General features: G+C 38.2%; 1 protein-coding gene across 4 annotated transcripts in view; it reads left to right on the top strand.

The window, feature by feature from the left end:
* The first annotated feature begins 1,167 nt into the window (after positions 1-1,167).
* The window catches only part of LOC103471952 (E3 ubiquitin-protein ligase SMURF2), a 58,462-nt gene continuing 40,203 nt past the window's right edge, over positions 1,168-19,426 (top strand). For 2 of the 4 annotated variants that reach the window (XM_017306694.2, XM_008421297.3), the window contains exon 1: positions 1,169-1,634. In XM_017306694.2, coding sequence (XP_017162183.1) covers positions 1,583-1,634 — 52 coding nt within the window. In that variant the 5' untranslated portion in view covers positions 1,169-1,582. Of the gene's footprint in view, positions 1,635-19,426 lie in introns of all 4 variants that reach the window. The other 2 variants (XM_008421450.3, XM_008421372.3) reach the window with 2 other exon arrangements.

The following is a 19,426-nucleotide window of genomic DNA, read 5'->3' as shown; positions in this document are numbered from 1 at the left end:
AACCGTAGTTCTGCAATGTAATACAGTCTCAGACCACATAATTAATTTGGCAGTTTAATCTTGGATGCTAAAATAATGGCCACACTTGACAATCAGAAGGGTGTAAAATGTTTTCGTGTCAACAGCTGAGTTAACTATTAGCAACTGTCTAGTCATGAACTGAGAACTCAAGTAAATTCATCTGTCACATCATATTGGAGAAACTTTCAAAATAAAGCGACGTACAAAATGTCATAGGTCACTAAGTTAGGTTTTACTTTGACTGTATAAACAAAGCACTGGGTTGAATTTTTATATGTATCTACATGTTTTTGAACACCGTTGGCAGTTTCGTCTCAAGTAAAGTTTCGGTATCGAGATGCGGTTCCTGCTCTGCAGTCGAGGTATTGCGCTTCTAAACAGTGTTTTACAGTAACAGTAACTATGGTGCATTCAAAAACATCCTGTACATCGGATGATCTATATTTTACTAATTAATTTTCCCTTTACTTAACCAAGACAAAAAGCATAGATTAAGATAGCACAAATTACACATTTTCTGTATGAATGTGTGCACTGTTTTCTCACTGCTATTAAATCAAATTAAACTTTTCCTCTTTTGTCAGTTAGGATCGCCAAAATTATTTCTCTTAAATGCCAGAATAATAAAAGTTTACCTAGTTTGATATAAGGATTATGACGCCTTTTAAAACATCTTGGGAAAAGCCCAGATGATGATGCCTTTTGTAAGTTTCTGACATGATAATTCAAAACATCTGCGTTAATTAAAGACACCCCTCAACTGAAAGAAGTTAGACAAAAATAGGACGGGACATAGTCTATCATTGTCTGCATTGCCGTTTTTAATTTTCAGAATAGTAAACTAAAACCAACAAACCTACATTTAACTATATATCGATTTATATTTCAGAACGTTACCTTCATTTTATTTTTGTTTATCTTTTATCACTGGTTTTACATAAAAAAAATTAGCAAACAGCAACATTTCATGTTCCTCATGAATTGCTCATGAAGTCTTAGTGACGTTTCGATATATTGTTTCAGTACTGATAATCCTCAGTTGACTTGAATGCGCCAATGGCCAGAAGCACCGTAATACAACGTGTAGAAATACATTTGGTGGAGTCTCTTTGGAGGGAACCGCCTCGACTCCACACCGGATGTACGTCTGCTTGCCTTCAGCAGCGCAGTCTTTACAACTATTTCCCCCAACTTCAGTTCGAGCAGCTCGGGCAGTGTAGACGCCTGTCCGGATGGAGGACAAACCGCTCACCTAATCCGTGTCACTCCTCTTGACACGACCCGCAGTCGGGCATGTAGTTACGCGTATTTCCTCTACGTATGTGTTTTTCTGCTTAAAAATGGGCTCCGGTGGAGAGTGTATTGGAAGGGATCTAATTGTAAGGGCATTACGTTGCATGCACAGTCAGCGTGATTTGCTATGGTGATACTACAAGAAGCTAACCCCGAGCTAGCCCAGGGATCGTTTTTGGGAGATACCTTTTATTGGACAAAGCTACACGCTAACGTGTGAATTAGACACTTTTTGTTCATCTTCATTAAAGTGGAATATCAAAAGGGAATGTCGAACCAAGGAGTAAGGAGAAATGGCCCAGTAAAGCTGCGGTTGACAGGTAAGCAAAATTTAAACCCCCCTTCTTACGCCGCTTAGTTAGGCTAGCACACTATTAGCCTGCATGCTAGCGGTTCTTACTACGTCTGCTGGGTGTAATAGCTCATGTATTGTGGGAAATTATATTCTGACTAGTTGGAGAGAATTAATAACGTCATATTTAAGCGAATAACACTTAAAAAAATTACTGAAATGTATATAAGTGCAGCTTATAAGGCTATCTTGTTAGCAAACATTAGCTGACTTCACTGTTTATGTTTGGTTAGCTTCGCTGCTAAACGTTGCATCTATCTGTCTTTCCTTCACTACCTGCAGTAGTTTGGGGTATAACATTACATAAATTACACATCTCAGTTTACTTTCAGTAACCTTGACTTTTCACAGAAGTTGCATTTAAATTAAGCACCGACCACTATGCTGTATAATGCGGTTATGGATAATATTTCTAGGCATATTTTTTTCAATTTGTAGAATATTGCAAAACACGGCACTTTACCAATGTTTGCATTGAGGCTTAAAATATCTGAAAGTGGCTTTCTTTTAAGACTTTTTTTTTTAAAATATTGCAATAAAACGTCCTAGAAATGATCTTTTATTTTATTTAACCGATATATTATCTTGTTTATCCATGGTCAAGACGAGGGACAAAATGTCCTACATACCCTGAATGGAAAACATAAGCCTTAAAAAAATGCAATGATCACATATAAAATACTGAAGACGTGAAAGTATAATTAAGAACGTAATTAAAAACAGTTAAACTTCTGCTAAAAGAGCTTTCATTTGAATCAAGGTGCCTGTGTCCTCAAGATCTTTCCACACAAAATATTTTTATAGATCCTCAGGACATGATCTAGGAACCTTTCTGAAGATTCAATGTTTGCTTCACTGGAACAATAACTAATAGAGGTTCTGGCTTTTTCATTGTTACTCTTTGGGTAAATTTAATATTTTCATCAAAACCTGAGGAAAGAAGTCTGTCTTGAAATAAAAAGACATTCTGTTTAGAATCTTTTTTTAAAAGTGAATGTCACAGTAAATGTATATTGCTGTAAGTTATTTCTAGTCTTGATGGAATCTGATCCTTGCTTAGATTCGAAAACGTGCTCTCATACCAAATTAGTAGATTTAAGTTTATGTAAATGGTAAAAACAATGACAGACAGGTTGTTCTTTTTTTTCTTTTAAGTCTTCACCTTCCAGTAAATTAACCATGGCTTTGTCATAGCAAAACTTGAATAACTAAGTTGTATATAGCAAAGTATTTGGAGCAAAAATGGCAGCCTCAGATCCTCTAATCGTAATATACCGTTTCTTCAGCCTCGACGGTTTAAACTTCATTTCCAACAACATTAAATCTTCATGTTTAAGTTCAGTGCAGTAGTGCTCATGTTAAAAAGTTGCAGCCAGCAGTAGAGCACCTTAAATGTTTCTGAGCTTCATTTCGTTGCTCCAGCTAACCATACCGGTTCTAGTTTAACTCCAGCAGACTGAACTGTGGCTCATGGAGGACTAAGTAGTGTCGTGAAGAGAAACTGTTCCTCAAGCACGTCCAGTTCTGGTCCGGTCTGGTCCGGTCGGCCTAGGGTCTCTCTCTCGCTCTCTTCCTCTCCATATGGACGATAGTTTTAAACGTGCCGCAGTGGTCTTCACCGGAATGCCAAGAATGTGGAACCTCAGAGAGCCTTTCCTGATCAGAAACCCATTCAAAGTGCGACTTGCATCTTATAGAATGATGACCCAATTTCCAGTGACTCGACTTCTTCATTGGGCTTGTTGTTGTTGTTGTTGTTGTTGTTTGCGTCGCAGACGTTGCGTTTGGATTCAGTTGTGGCCAGATGCGATTTCAGATTGGAATGCAGTGTTGGTTCTAAAGGCACAGCTGATGCGGTGGTCCTTTAATTGCAATGTGTTGTTTTTTTTCCTCCCACCCCCCATGTCTGAAAGAACGGTTTGTCTGGACAAAAGATAATTAAAAGATTGTGGTTTATGTTGCTTGGTAAGTGGTCTTCCAGCTGTTTTAGGTTTTGGTCATCATGTTGAATGAACTTTTGGTTTTAGTAATGAACTTTTAAAAGAATTGCTCAGATGTGTCAGTGGTCCTGTCCTCAGATCTGTTGTGTAAGCTTGAGCCAATCAGTTTCCAGTAAAGTGGTGGCTTTCTCTCAGATATAGATGAGAAGAAGCTAATAGACAATGAATGTCATACGACCTTCAGTGACATAATCTTTTAATAATTGTACAACATACGACTGGATTGATTTTTAAAAACTACAAATTTGCTGCAAACCTTTGAATTCGTGTGCATGCACACGTCCCTTAGCTTTTGAATAAACGTCTTACAGGAAGTTACAGAGGAACCGCACGCTGTTCCAGAACCTAAATGGCGATTTTTCTTTTTTTCCATTTCAAAAAACGTTTTGATGAGTTTCTCGTTGAAACACCTCGACCGTGTCCGGTTGTCAACCGTCTGACCCAAACTGTGTCGTCCTCAGAGGAAAGAAAATGTTTTGAAATGACCACAACCAATCCAGAAACAACCGAGGTTGAGCTTTTCAGAAACTGAAGGATGGTCTAACTTTTGCTGTTGTAAGCAAATATTTTAGTAATTTATAGATATATTTTGATAAGTAATTGAAAAATGCAAAAAATTGTCCTGTTATGTTGCAGATACTTAAGCCAGTCGAGTCGGTTATTTTTCAGCAACGAGGAAGATTAAAGTGCTTAACATCATAAAAACATAATACATACAGTAGCCAATTATTTAACAATCAATGAACAGTGCATTTTGTCAAGCAGATATAAATTCAATATATTGACCGATGTCCCAGTATCTAGAAGTCAAAGGCAACTCTATACAGGTGGGTCTTTAGTCTTTATTAAAAAAAAAAAAAAACTAAGTGTTTCAGCATCTTTGCAGTTTTCTGGAAGTTTGCTCCAGATTTGTAGTGCATAGAAGCTGAAAGCCAGAGGTTCGGTCTTCTGTTTCTAGGTACAAAAAGAAATATATGAAAGGCGAAGTAAGTATAAAACAATTCAGTTGCCTTTTTTTTTAAAATAACATTTTATTGCTTAAAAATTCAATTCGATTTAAAAAAATCATGTTTAGTCTCAAGTTTGAAGTATGAAAAAGCTTCTTTATAAATTGGATACGTCTAATCTATTCCAAATTTTGCCAAATTAATCAAGGGGAAGCTTTAAAATGAAGCAAAAAAAAGTGTATGTACAATTAGCAGTACAAACAGTCAATGTAAAAAAGGAAAGAAACTGAAACTGACTAAAACAATACTGGATACAATCTGGAATAAAACAATCTGGAATGATAAATATTATCGAATCTCCACTGAAATCAAGACCTAGAGAGTAAGGATGTCTTTAAAAAGGCCTAAATTAATGACAATAACGTCATAATAACCCCTATTTTTTCCCCCAGACAACTAACATTTTTTATGCTCAAATTATATCAGTGATTTAAAAAAAAAAAGAAAGGAAAATGAAGAACAGCGTCCCTGGTGTGACGTTAGTGGTGGACTTTATGTGCTGAATTAAAAAAAAGAAAGAAAGAAAAAAAAAGAGAAAACCTCAACTTAATGATTGCTGTCTATTTTCTATTTAACTTCCCTTCGGGATCAATAATTGAATTGAATTGAATTTCATTATCCTTGCGCTGCGTCGTGTTTTCCCTCATCTGCTGCATAAGTTGGCACGACTCACACAGAAACTCGGTTTCCTTCAAATGAGGAAGATTTTATTTTTTTTTCTTTCTTTTTTAAGGTTGAAATACGTGAGAAGAATATTTAGATGAATTACATCTCCCATTTTGTCTGCTCGGCTCGGATATGCGTGCGATCCGTTCTCCCCATCAGACCCCTGTTGGCGTGATGCGAGTAGAGAACGACTGAAAGAGTCATCCCGCCGTTCTTCCTGCTCTCTGTGCGTGTTGCGCTCTCGCAGGCAAGGAAATCCACATGTGTGCTTTTCATCCACTCTCACGCCGTGTCATTGTGTGTCTTGTGTTTTCCGTCTACTGTTATACGTGGACTTGCTGATTCACGAGTGTTCGTGCGTTGAAGGGGAAAAGTCAGGAAGTTGATGATTGAGATGAAAGTCCTTCCTCAGTTTCGGGGCAGAAACGCATCAGAAACGACCACGTTGACCGCTTGTAGAGCTCATCGGTGTGCGTCAAGTTTTTCTCTTCTAAAAATGGACGGCAAAGGCAGAGTGTTGCCCTCAAATTCAAAGTAAATCTTACACGTAGCTGAGATGTTTGCCATATTGGTTTACAAGCATAGAATTAATCTCCATTCAACTTTTTAAAAAATGTGTCATAATTCACTGGTTTTCAGCGGTTAAGGTCGAAACTTTGGCAAAGGAGTTCCAGAAGCTTCCATCAAATTCACTTTCAAATGTTGTTTTAACTCCTCCAGGCCTGCAAGTGACGCTAAACATGGAGTGTGGGACGTGTAGTTAAAGCCTCCGCCCGAGGTTAGCGGTTAGCGCAACAAGAGAACATGACTGGAGGCTTTTGCAGAAACTTTAATGAGGTGGCACCACCGTCAACATGTAATCTGCCATTGTTGTTGTTTTTTATGACACGTTTGGGGTCATAGGTCATACTAGAGGTGGGTATAATGCCTCCATCTTCACAAAAGATGCTTTATAGCTAGCTTTGGTTTGAAGTGAACCTGAAACCTGGCAGCCTTGACAACAACACAGAGTCCAAGTTTTTACAATGAGCGATTTTGTTTCCAGCAGTCAAAAATGAAAGAGCCTCTCTTTAGTCAATACACCGTCTTTTATTAACTTCTCATCCTTTGTTGCTGATTGTCTGGAAGATACTTGTTTTGCTTGTCAGCCTGTAAAAACATTTGGTTTAATCACACGATGTGTGCGATGGAGTATTGGGGCCGGAAAAAGAGATTATTTATTTTAATTACGAGAATAAAGTCATAATATAACAAGAACACAGTCATTTAGCAGAATAAAGATAATATTACCAGAAGAAATTCTTAAAATGACTCAAAACATTTTCAATGAGAGCAAAGCTGCGTTGGTTGTCGAGATCTGGTGTGACCTGCTGCTCTGGTCTGTGGTCGTTTCTTCGAAACACAATTGATTCAAAGCTCTGCTTCTGATAATAATTTGATTCTAATGTGTTAAAATATGAAGTCAGAAACAAAAACTGACACCAAAATGTAACTTCACAAGATGCTCAACATTCCCCATTTTATTTATTTGTTATTATTATTATTTGTGTAAGGATTATCATACAATTACTACTTCAATATACCGACATTATGACTTTATTCTGGAAATGAGTTTTATTCATTACAAGCTTTTTCTCTTGTGGTCACAAATTCTTGTAATAATTTTTTGCCACATTTATTCAGGTGCTGTTTATGATTTTTAGTTATGATTGTATTCTTACAGCTTTTTCTTGTATCGTTTCAACTTGCCTTATTCTCGTAATATTATGACTTTATTTTGGTAATATAGCTTTGTTCTTGTATTATTCCAAGTTTTTTTCTTGTATTACTACTTTACTCTCATAATAAGTTCATTCTTATTTGTATTTATTACTATTCAGACTTGATGTCTTATAATTTTATTCTCATAATGACTCTTCTCAGAACACTACGACTTTGTTCTCACAGTGTCATGAGTTTATTCTCATATGACTGTTTTCTTGCCAATGCTGTGACTTTACTCTTTTTTGTTTTTCTTACTCTGTCGTATCAAGACACTGAAAGCTGCAGTAGTTTCCAGCCGACCTTTACCCTCTTCAAAAATACTTTACCAGGTTAGACTTTGACCAGATTTGGTTCCTCTGACTCATCGGTGCTCTATTAATGACTCAGTCAGTGACCTATTATATATTTTTCTGGAGCATGCAGTGTTCTAGCAGAAAAGTCCACTTTGCCCCAGTAATTAGGCGAATAATGACCGCCGATTAACTCCGCCGACTCTTGAGCAAATTGCCTGTAAGACACTGATGTGTTTATCAACTTTATTGCTGTCTGGCCTGACCAGAACCCATCAAATGAAAGATCCCATATTGTGGATTCAGGGAACCTGGACTTTTTTTTTCTCTTCTCTTTTTTTGAGCATTAGGAAAGTGTGAGAGTATGTGTTTGCTTGTATGTTTACATTCCTGATTTTTCAGTAATTTTCCCCCTGAGCTTTAAAGACATAATTTATTTGGGCGCCGTGTAATCTCTGCTGATATTGTCCGTCAATCCCCACAGGTGACCCATTAACTCTTTTGATGGTTCTTAGATGGGTATATGCATTTTTAATCTCGTTGTTCATTAAACAATGAGTCTGATCAGGGAGACGTTCAGTTGAATCAGGATTTATTTTCACATTTCTTTTCTCTTCAGTCCAGTGGAAATGAGCTAAACTTTGGTTTTATGAAAGAACAACTGATTTCGTCTCATCTTCAGCTTATCTCTCGGTTGAGCCATTTGTTTATGTTCAGGAGTGCTACAAGTAATTTAATTAGCGCTATAGATCGGTCTGCATGCGCTGCCGGTTCCCAGAAACGAAATTCAGAGCTTTTATGTGTTCAGCCGTGCTCTCTTGATCTTGCCTGCAGCGTTTGGGGTCATTGTGTTGTGGTTAGATTTTTGTAGCGCACTACCAAGGTCTGTACCCAAACTTCCTCCAGCTCTGTTTAGTCTGCATCACTACAGTATACTTGAATTGACCACACGTGCTCCACAGGTTTCTTATACCCGTTTAGCGCTCACATGGCTTTTGTATTGGTGTGGAAAATGTTTGCACGCAGTTCAGGGCGCAGATATTCTTGCCGTAGTTGATCTTTATTTTGTGATCGTTCTTATCTGTGTTCTTTTATTAGTCAGTCTGGAAGTAACTTTAAAAAATAACACAGACAGGAAGTCTCTTCAAATCTAAAATGGCACCTTACTCTTCTGATTTCCGTGGTAAACTATGCACAAAAAGTACAGAAATAAATATAACCCAACTTATTATTCATTCTCATTACATTTACCACATTTTTCAAAAGTTGTCTAATTTCTTTCAATGCAAGTTCTTAAAAGTATGGAGGAAAAAGAGTTCACACATATCCAGAGGTTTTTCTGCTCTGTGATCACAGATAACATTATTGTCTAATCTCATCTCGTCTGCTTCAAGTTAAACAGCATTTCTCACAGTTATGTCTGGCAATCTTTGTAACAAACTTAGCTTTGCTTATGGTCTTTTACAGCAAACTAATGCACTGTTCTCCATGTCCACTGAACCTCAGCTGTTTATTTTACTCAGTTTTTCGCTCTCCAGAGAATAGGCAGTCAGATTAGAATGTAACCCTAAAATCAAAATGCAAATAGCAGCTCAGATATCACCGTCTAGTCACTGCTGCGATAACGACTATGATGTGACAGACTTGCAATATTCATCTCTGTGTCGTTACCCGATGAGGAACTGGCAGAATTGTTGCAAAGTTGGATCGTGTACAAATGAAATCTGTAGCGTTTCTTCTAGAGCGTAGAAAGAAACCATGTCTCACATCTGCTTGAGCATTTGGCGCCGTCATTGACGATGTTTTAACAACCAGTTTTCTTATTGAGGTGTAAAAGTCTCATCCATCGCAGTTTTAAGCATGTTATAATCCATGTAAAATGGTCTTAATGCTGAAAAATAAGCACTTGAAAATGTGTTTCTTCTTTTGGATAAAGATTTACAAAACTAGCGGTGTAAAGGTATCTAAAACTCACAAGAAGGGTCAAGATATTTTCACATAAACTCATGTCTTTCATTAGATTAGATCACTAGCATGGTCTGCAGTAAAACATTTCCCAGTTGCTAATGACCGAGATGTAGCTTAGCGTACCCCTAGATGTCCAGCCGCTGGTTGTCATAGCAATTCTGTCAATGTCTGAAGAACTTGGAGTTGCTTGCATATTGAATGAGTCTTGTCTGATGGTACTTTGATTGTTTACAGTTCCTAAATGCTGCCAAACAAATGATTTAAGAATTGTTGGGGCATCTGCTGTTGTAGCTTCATCAGGTGGAGCCATGCTGACCGTATTTGGCTAGTGACATCGTGAGATAGCCCAATGAGAAGTATTGGGATGTTATCACATCGTTGTTACAGCCTTACTGGTGAATTTCCACATTAAAGTACGATCGATCCATTAGATTTTAGCTCAATGAAGCACTTCAATCAGTTTGTAGTAAGTCATCGGTCTTGTTCAACTCTGCTTCAAATAAAAAGCAAATTGGCCATTTCCAAATCAATATTGGCTTTACAGACAGTGGGTTTTAAAAACTAGAGTGAACCTGTAAAACTCTTCAATTCAGTGCGGTTGAAAATTTGGACGTATCTAACTTTCCTTCACCTCAGATGAAAAGTTATGTGCAGAATGTTGGTCTAAGTCTCAGGGACGAATCAAATAAAAATCCACACTTGTTAAAAAAAGCGACAAGCTCCAAAGATGCCAGCTTCAGTGGTTGCTCGCAGTTAGCCACACTGTTCTCACAGTGCTTATAAAACGTGTCCTGTTTGTCACACAAATGTTTTAACGCTGATGACAGGGCTTCTTTAGTCTTTTTATTATTATTTCAATCTAGATATTTTTGGGCTGGCCACAAACTTTTTATTAGTCAACTCTGTCAACAAAACAAGGCAAAATTTTTTATGGCTCGTTGACATTGACGGTGTCGTGGCCGCCGGCGCTGCCTACTGTGTTTTTTTGGAAGCTCACAGCTGTGTGCAATAATTTTTTTTTCTTTCTTTCTTATGCAGCAGTGAGTCAAACTCATACTAAATGAAATTAGTTTTTCATGTAATTCACATTTTCCCAGTGTGTGGAATCACCTTTTTCCTTGTTCTCGACAAAATGTTTTTCATTAAATTGAGTCTTCATTGTGTTAATCTCTCATTCGCCTGTCACACTTTCACCAATTTGCCACTAATCTCGCTCTCTGAATGATCCAACATAAACCCTCTGCTGCTGCGTCTCAGATTCAACTGCTTTTCCAGCTACTTTTGAACTCTGTGGCATCATTGTACTTCTGAACAGAGAAGTGGAAAGACTGAACACCTTGGACTTGCATAACGGCCTCAGACTCGAGAGGGGGGTGGCTTTAAATATGCAGAATACATTAAACTTTCCAAGTGCTTCAGGAGGATTTTCCGGCACATCATGAATGGAGCGTGGTATTTCCAAGAGTCTTTACAAATTTCTATTTGGAGCATGTGAAAAAGCGCGTCACTGGTCTTCACTGATATTTAAGACTAAACTTGTCAAGTTTCATAGTTGTAAGATATTTTTCTGTCATTTTTTTTTTCTGATGACAATAAAATGATCATTTATTTAGCTGGATTTGACCCAAAATATTTATTTTTTAGCATGACTTCCTCGAATATTACAGTTAACTGACTGATGGTCTGTTTACTGTTGTAACACATCAGCTGTAAATCTTGTAAAATTAATCAACATATCTCAACTTCATGATGACAACATCCTTTTATTAGCTCAATAATTTATAGAAAGTCCTGGTATGAAATATAGGTGAGGAAAAAAGTAGACTAATTATTATATTTTTATGATTCATTTGGCTGAAACAATCATAATACATTGAATTTATTTGCTGAAAAAACACCTTATTCAGAGCAGTTTTTGAGCTAATTATATATACATTTTGCATCTGCGTCTGAAAATACGTTTTACCCAAAGCTCCTCAAGCGGCGTAGTTTTTGCTTTACCTGGTTCAAATTCACTAAACGAATGCCATGTTTATTGCATTTTAAGCACTAAAATGTTTTCTTCATTTTTTAAAAGGTTTATTGGCTTGATAGTGAATTGACAGGAAGGTTGATAAAGAGAGAGGGGGGAATGACATGCGGCAAAAGTCGCCAGGCCGGGAATTGAACCTGTGACGGCCGCGTCGAGGACTTTGGCCTCCATAGTGGGTTGTGCTTAACCCCTGCGCCACCACAGCACGATTAATCATCAGAATAATCGATTACTCAAATAAAGTCGCAGCCCCATTGATTTAAACTTAAAGTCTGTGAAAAATATGTAGGCACTTAACGTCACTTGAAAATGTGCAACTATTCCCCGTTTTTGTTTAATCAAAAGCAAATTCAAGTTTTTGTCATTTAAGTGGAATGAAGCTACTTCACATTCAGTTTTGAAACTATTTGTTTTCATTTAACCACTGCGGTGGCACTGGGGGCTGTCGAATCGTTGCTCTGGATGATGATTTTTCTTCTCTCTTGAGTTGTTTCACTCTGTTTTTTTTCTTCTTCGTCTAACAGGATGTCCCTCATCTCTCTGTCATTTCTCTCTCTTCCTTCCTCTCCCCCACTCACCCCCCGGATCTAGTCCAGACAGCTGTCAGACGACTCTGCCGGTGTGGCTCCGTGTGCCGATCTTTTTTTTTTTTTTCCCTCTCTCTCTCTTTTTTTCAATCTTTATCTGTTTTCAACTTGCGATATGTGCACCGCACATACTTGCACACGTTTCCTGTAGCGATCCTTCACCGCCGCTCTTCCAGTGTGTTTACCTTCGCGTCGTCTCTCTGAGAGGATTTCAGAAAAGTGAAGAATTCCCCCTTTTTAAGTAGCAAAATCGACGCACACATCTATGGAAGTTGTAAAATCAGTTGTTTAACTCTTATATTGTCATTTGCATGGGCGTCATATTTAAAAGCCAACAAGCCAGCCCTGCCTTGCTAAGCGAACAAAAGGTGCTTGTGCGTGTTTTCATTGCAACTGGAGTAAGACAGGAGATTAGACGTTATGGATTTAACTTTCCTCCCCCTCACTGTCTTCTGCTACTGTTTCTGAGGTCAGACTGCCCACCTTCTTGTGTGTGCGTGCGTGTGTGTGCGTGCGTGCGCGTGTGTGTGTGTGTGTGTGTGTGTGTGTGTGTCTGGTAGACCACTCAGCATGTTCACTTTATGAAGGCACATATGCACACACTCGCATTTACTGCTTCTCTTATTGCATCCTCCTCACGATCTGTGATTTCATTTAAGCTGGAAAAACAGAGAAGGTGCAGTCACTTATTTTTCCCCCTTCGCTGTGGAAATGGTTAACTTATTCGACTAATAACGACAGCGCGGTCACGAAGTACGACGATCGTAAAGGGAAAAAATGGTCCCTTCCTGCTGACGGTACTTTTTGTGTCCATTAAAGAACGTCAGAAGTTAAATGTGACTTTTTTAGCAAAAACAGCTCTGATTGAACACAATTAATCAATACATCTCTTTGGTACTTGGCTACTAACTACAACCAGAATATTATAACTGAGCAGCATCCCAAACATTTTAATTTGTCTGTTGGTTTTTTCCCCCTTTAAAGTTAAGTGCACAGTTTGACAACAACACTGTTATCTGTAGTGGGGTCTGCAGCAACCACAGTTCCATGTCTGACACAGCAGAAAATCCCTAATTGTCTCCAGAAAATGGTCTGATTTGTGTTTTTGTCTGTATGTTTCTGTCCCCCAAAAATATGCCTAGCAACAAGTTTTAACAACTTCATGTTAAAGCCACCAGACCAGGTCCACGAAACATGGGGACCTGCCTTTTTTCTCTCCTTTTAAACCAAGAATTCAGCAACATGATTCATCAGACTAAGTCACTTTTTCCATTGTTCCGGGGTCTGGTTTTTATCCTCATGCGCCCCATTGTAGGTGCCTTTTGTTGCCTCGCAAGGGTCAGTCTGGGTACATTGGTAGTCTGTGCCTATGCGCTCTCTGAAACAGCAGAGCTTATGTTCACACCTTTTGATTAGGGGCAGCACTAATCTACAGTGCTTGCCAAAAGTATGCATTCTTGCATGGTGTGTAATGTGAAGTGGATGGGAAATGATACAGGATTTTCAAACCCCCCCCCATAAACCTAAAAAGCTTGGTTCACATTTGAATTTAAACCCACAAGGCAATGCTTTGTAGGGCTACCACTGGGTTTTTTTGGGGTGTATCTCCAGAGGTCACAGGTCAAGAGGTGGGGTATGTCTTCCAGCGTTAAATGTTTGTTAGAAGCCTTGAAAATGGTCTTCAAACCAACAGTCTTGTTGATTATTGCAATAACTGGTGGAATTGTCCTTAATTTCTTTAGATTGGACAATATTTACATAAGAAACTGTTCTTATTCACGTCACAAAGGTCTGAAAATCAGCCACTTTTGTCTGTATAATGGTTAATCAATCACTAAACTGTTATTTCAATAACCAATTAATCACAATTAAGCAGATTAATCGCTATTAAACCAATTAATCATGGCTAAACTGATTAATCGTTTCAGCCCTAGTTTGAACAAAAATGTAAGGTAAGTTGGTTAAACAAAAAACAAACATGATTCGTTTTCCCTGTCCTGAATAATCTTACTTGAGATTTTTCTGGGCGTCTCTTGGCCATTTCTCTGTGCAACTCCAGTCTAGCAGACTACACACATTGCCAGCCAGCATTTATTTGTTTGCAAATGTGATATTTAATTTCTTGAATTCTCTCTGTCAGAGATCCCCAGCCTCATCCTCCCATTGTAAATTCCTGTCTCCAGATAATCATTTGGTCTTTTACCTCCCTTGCCCCCCTCTCTCCCTGCAGACTCTGTGCTCACTCCAGATTCCTATCCTTAGATTATTGGCTTCTCCTCGGGGAGACAGAGGGAGGGGGAGAGTCAGCTGTGGAGTTTGGCCTCACAGCTGAATGACATAATTGGCATCCTGAACATTCACTTGACTGGAGAGAGAGAGAGAGAGAGAGAGAGGGAGAAAGAGAGAGAGAGAGAGAGAGAGAGAGACTGGGGACTGGGAAGTTGAGTAATTGCTTTACAGAGGAAATATAATGTAGATCAGACTACATTTTTTTTGCTCATTTCTTTAATAATAAAAAAAACCCGCTTCTTGCTGCACTGTTATTTTGTTGTAATGAACGGTTGCTACAGAAACCTAAAATTAGTCATGCACATAAAAGAGAAGTTGTTTGCAATATTTCCCCACATGGACTGTGAAGAGCGTTAGAGAGGGGGAAGTCTTCTGCTGAGCTGATGGACTGACACCGAGCGACGGTAGAGGAAGTTGTGGATCCCTCTTTATAATCTGAATGTCTTTAACAAATCTTGTGGGACGCAGTTTTTGTTTTTTTCTTTGAACCTGATAAAAAGTTTTGACCTTTAATGCCCTCTGTGAAACATGGCTGAGGTTGCGTGCATCAAGTTGAATTTTGTGGCCAATCTGCATCAGCAAGTGGACAAACCACTTGTTGATACAGGTGTAAAAATGGCACCTGATATAACATAGAGAACATCAAACCTTGTGTGAGCAATGTGCTACCAATAAGTTCTGGTTTGTTCACTGGAAAAGATAAAAAGAAAAAAAAATAGGGCTTAGCGATATGATTTTTTTTCCATACCAGATCCAATTTTAATAAAGGTTTTTTGCTTTCTTTTCCAACTAAAAAAAATAAGGTCAAAGGCCAAAAACATCTTCCTAAAGAGGCTTTTATTTCAATCAACCGTTCTTTGAGTTGTACAATGGGGTATCAAGGCCAGGCTATCACAATGTTTGTTTAATTATGAGAATGTATCAGTAGAACAAAGATGCAATTTTACCAGAAGTAAGTCTTAAAATTATGAGAAAAAAAAGTTAAGGAGAACAAAGATTGGATGATTTTTATGTTTTATTTATTTTTGGGTTGGAGTTATAAAATTACTACTTCGTCCTCCTAATTTTACGACTTTGTTTTGAATAATTTCAATATTTTCTGTCACTCATTTCAGAAAATGAAAACATTTTTTTTTACACATAGTGAAACATTTCAACTATTTGTTTCTTGCAATTTAGATGATGTATACGTATACAGCTAACCCAAAATTCAGTGTTTCAGAAAATTTGACGATTGTGACATTTTCTAAGAAAATTGAGTGGAAGGCAGAAGTGTGGTAGGAAAAGTTTCATTAGCAGCAGAGTGAATAATCAAGCGTCAACCTGTGGCTTTCTGGTCGGCCCTGTAGGACTGAATTCATCCCGCTCCTTTAATATATGAGGCAATAAATGCAAATGAGAAAACAAGTGTGAATGCCCCGTCAGGTCCCTCTGCTAGGATCGGTTTATAACCTTTCACCTATTGACCAGAACAAATACAAGCCTTATGCCAGATCTTTTACCAGACAGATGGAGACACGGAAAGGTCCAACTGTTGCTACGGTCCCTCTTTGTTATCAGAAACACGCGCCGTCTCGGCTCTGTAATGAATAAAAGTGGATTCCACAGGATTTATCCACACAATAATCCTATTTCTTCAAGGAGATTTTGTTTCCTGCTTTAGACTTTTTGTTTTGGATGTTTCTCCACATCCGTGAAATGGTTTCTTTCCCCCTGGGAAACTGGTGAATTTTATTATTTGATTAAAGTTTATTTTCACTGCTAACTATATTTCCAAATAACTTTATAAGTGCACAGACATTTCAAACTTGTGTATCAGTAATTCTTATTGATTTCTTTAAATAGACTTTCTCTGCTATAATATATATATATATATATATATATATATATATATATATATATATATATATATAATCTGTTTACTTTTGGTCTTTGTGGAGTATTTTTTAACAAGCTGTTAAATTTTTGTCTTTATTTTGTACTAATAAATATATTTGTAGGCTGTTTTCAATAATTGTAGAGTGAGGTAAATACCAGATTAATACATTTATTCCTGGTCGGTGGGTGTACTTTCTTTTGACCTTGACCCTAATTGCCTGAAAAAATTGTCTGATTGGTTAAGTAATAGTCGGCAGCCAGCTTTATTCACTAACTGCGACCTTTATAGTAAAAGCTAAAAACAGATGGACACTAAAAGCCTAAATAAAAACATGCACACTCTGGCCAAACAACTCGAAAAAGCTAAATACATTTCTAGAATCTCCTCGTCGTTCCCGCATCTCAACACGCTGTCATCACATCTCTACCTTCAGACTTCACGTGTGTGCAGCTGCTCCCTTCTCGTCTTTGTACGCCTTTATTTCCCCATTGTACTCTGCTGTGTTGTTTTTTTTCTCTTCACCAAGTGGTGAAACCAGTTTGTTTGGCATGCGCCTTTTCCTCGATACTGTGCTTTGTTGGCAGTCTGTCTTCCAGTAGGTGTTGCTGGATTCTAGCTAGGAGTATCTGCAGTGTGGGTAATGTTTGACAAACTGTTCCCATTAAGGAGCAAATGCTGCTTTCGCTTAAAGTCCTGGTATGCGAGTTAATGTGTAAATGGTAAGATGATGATATTGTGGTTAATCTGAGTTTTAATGGCGGCTGGCAAACGGGAAGACAAAAAGGTCACTGAACTGTGGACAGGAGTTGTGTTCATGCTAGGTTGCCTAATTGTGTTGTGATACCATCATGTTGATGTTGTGATGTGGCATTTTATCACATTGTTTTTATGGGCAACATATCATAGCGCCACGCTAATTACTAAACGCCTCAGAGAATAAATGACTCTGCAGTCTTAACCATTTTTCCTGCCATTTGTTGACTTGAATAGTAATGTACATCTACTAGGGCTGCCAGCCTTAACACAGGTGATTAATGTAAAATCGCATTACCGTATTTTTTAAACTTTAAGCCGCTGCTTTCTTCCCACGCTTTGAACCAGGCGGCTTATAGCCCGGTGCGGATTTTCTGTGGATTTTTCTTCAACCACCAGGGGGCTCTTTAGCAGGAAGTGAATCGTTGGAAGTCAGAATTGGTAATCAAAGAAGAAAGTGCTAATTTTCATTTAGAACAAGCACATGCTAGCAGCAGGCAGACGGAGAAATTTCTTCAAACTCATACCCCCTCATGATGGAAACAACACGAAGAAGTTCATATGATGACGCTTTTAAGTTGAAGGACATCGATCTGGCAGGACAGGAGGGAAATAAAGCCGCTGCACGTAAGCCATGGTTCGGCGTTGGAGACGGAGGGCTGCGAAAAACCGAGAGCGGCGGAGATACCAGCGGTTTATAGCCCTTTGTGGCTTATCTATGTACGTTTCCAGTTTAAAAAAAAAAAACAAAAAAACTTTGCAGATGTGGCTTATAGTGAGATGCGCTCTATAGTCTGGAAAATACTGTAATTACATTTCCCATTTTGACCTAAAAGCCTCCCTCCTATGTAGGGACACTTCCTGAAATGAATCCCTGGAAAACTGAGAATCTTCAGCGATGCTTTGCTTGAGACAAGAAGACATTTTCTTCAGCACACATATTTACATTTCAAGCTTATAAAGTTAAGTACAGTAATGAATCGTGATTAATTACAGCTTTACAGTGTGCTTGATCTGATTACAGTTTTTTTAATTGATTGACGGAGCAAATATCTATTAAAGCAGCTCTCATTGAGTTGAGTAAGTTTAATCCCTGTATCGTTGGTGCAGAGTGAGTTGATGGTGGGAGCAGTGACCCAGAGACCACCCTGGGGCTCTCTGGTGGTGAACTGTTAGTTGACCCAGCTTTCTTCACTACAGTCCCAGTGTATCTGGTTTTCTGCCAGTCCCGGATCACAGCGGCTCGCCTGCTCACGTGGCATCCAGTCAATAGGCTGCCGCAGGATGTTTTTTTTTTTTTTCTTTTACACAGCAGCAATATCAGATTTGTTCTAGAGGCCGCAGAGGTTCTCTGAAGAAGCTCAGACAAGATTAGTCATTTCCTGGGGTTTAATTATCCCAGCCCAGGTGCCACTGCGGTGAAATTCTACTGAAATATGGAAGAAGGGATGAAAGCGTCATTTGTTTACAAATGATGAAAGAATGGCTCTACATTTTATGCTTACCCCTAGAAAAAGAAAAGTAGAATGAATTGGATCTGTCTGCATTTATGCTTTGGATGTTTAAGTGGAAACATTGATTGTACACTTACTGCTTGGCAATCGACTTTCACTCTACTCTTGGTGCAAATGCTATATTTAAAACTAACTTACTAACTTAAAAAACAAAACAAAAAAATAAACCAGAGTATTAGATTTCTTTTCTCCATTTCCACAGATTTTGTTTGTATCTCCAGTAGCCACGTTTAAACCTTCGGCTGCGCTCCGTTATTGCCTAATTGTTTGATTATGCTTCAAGAAGATATTCATCATTATCAGTAACAGTAGCTTGCCGCTCCTGGCGGCTCAATTGGCGAAAGTCCACTGTTAACAATGAAGAAGGATTTTCTTTCTGTGGTATCTGTGGCCGAGACAGAGGAGCAGTGTGGAAGTTAATCCCTTAATCTTCTTCTTAGCACAGTTTGGTAACTAGAGAGCCAAGTACAACCGGTGCAGCCTGGTCGCTGCCAAACTGAGCTCGCCTCTTGCGAAGAAATCAATATTCTGTCAAAAATGGAGAAACGTATCAGCGCTGTGCTTTTTCTCATGCCTGCGTTGGGTTCCTTTTTTTATATTTTATGATGAATTAAATCCTCCAAGCCAACGTTACTTTGGTAATTAATAATGGTGTTAGTTTATTGTTTTGGCTCAGATTATTGGGGAAAAAAATAATGTGATGATTATTTATTTTTTAAATGGCTGGTAGAGAAATTTTCTTGTTTAGAAATTAACATATTCTTTGGCACACTCATTCCTTGCTAAAATATTCTAAGCTTTTTTTCCCCAATCACATTATTTTCTCATAAACATAATCTTATTCAATGAATATTGACTGAATTTACTTGGAAAAACGTAAAATATTTCTGCTAGCACACACGATACAAAAAGCGCATCACGTATTGATCAGAATTCTAACCAATAATAATAATAAATTAAGCCTTTACCAGATTTATGTTAATTTGGATTGTACTGCATGCAGGAATGCAC

Source organism: Poecilia reticulata, chromosome 1 (genome assembly GCF_904066995.2).
Source record: "Poecilia reticulata chromosome 1, P_reticulata-male-v2, whole genome shotgun sequence".
NCBI classification, from domain to species: Eukaryota; Metazoa; Chordata; class Actinopteri; order Cyprinodontiformes; family Poeciliidae; genus Poecilia; species Poecilia reticulata.
The sequence above is the reverse complement of the archived record's forward strand: the minus strand, read 5'-3'. Positions and strand labels throughout refer to the sequence as shown.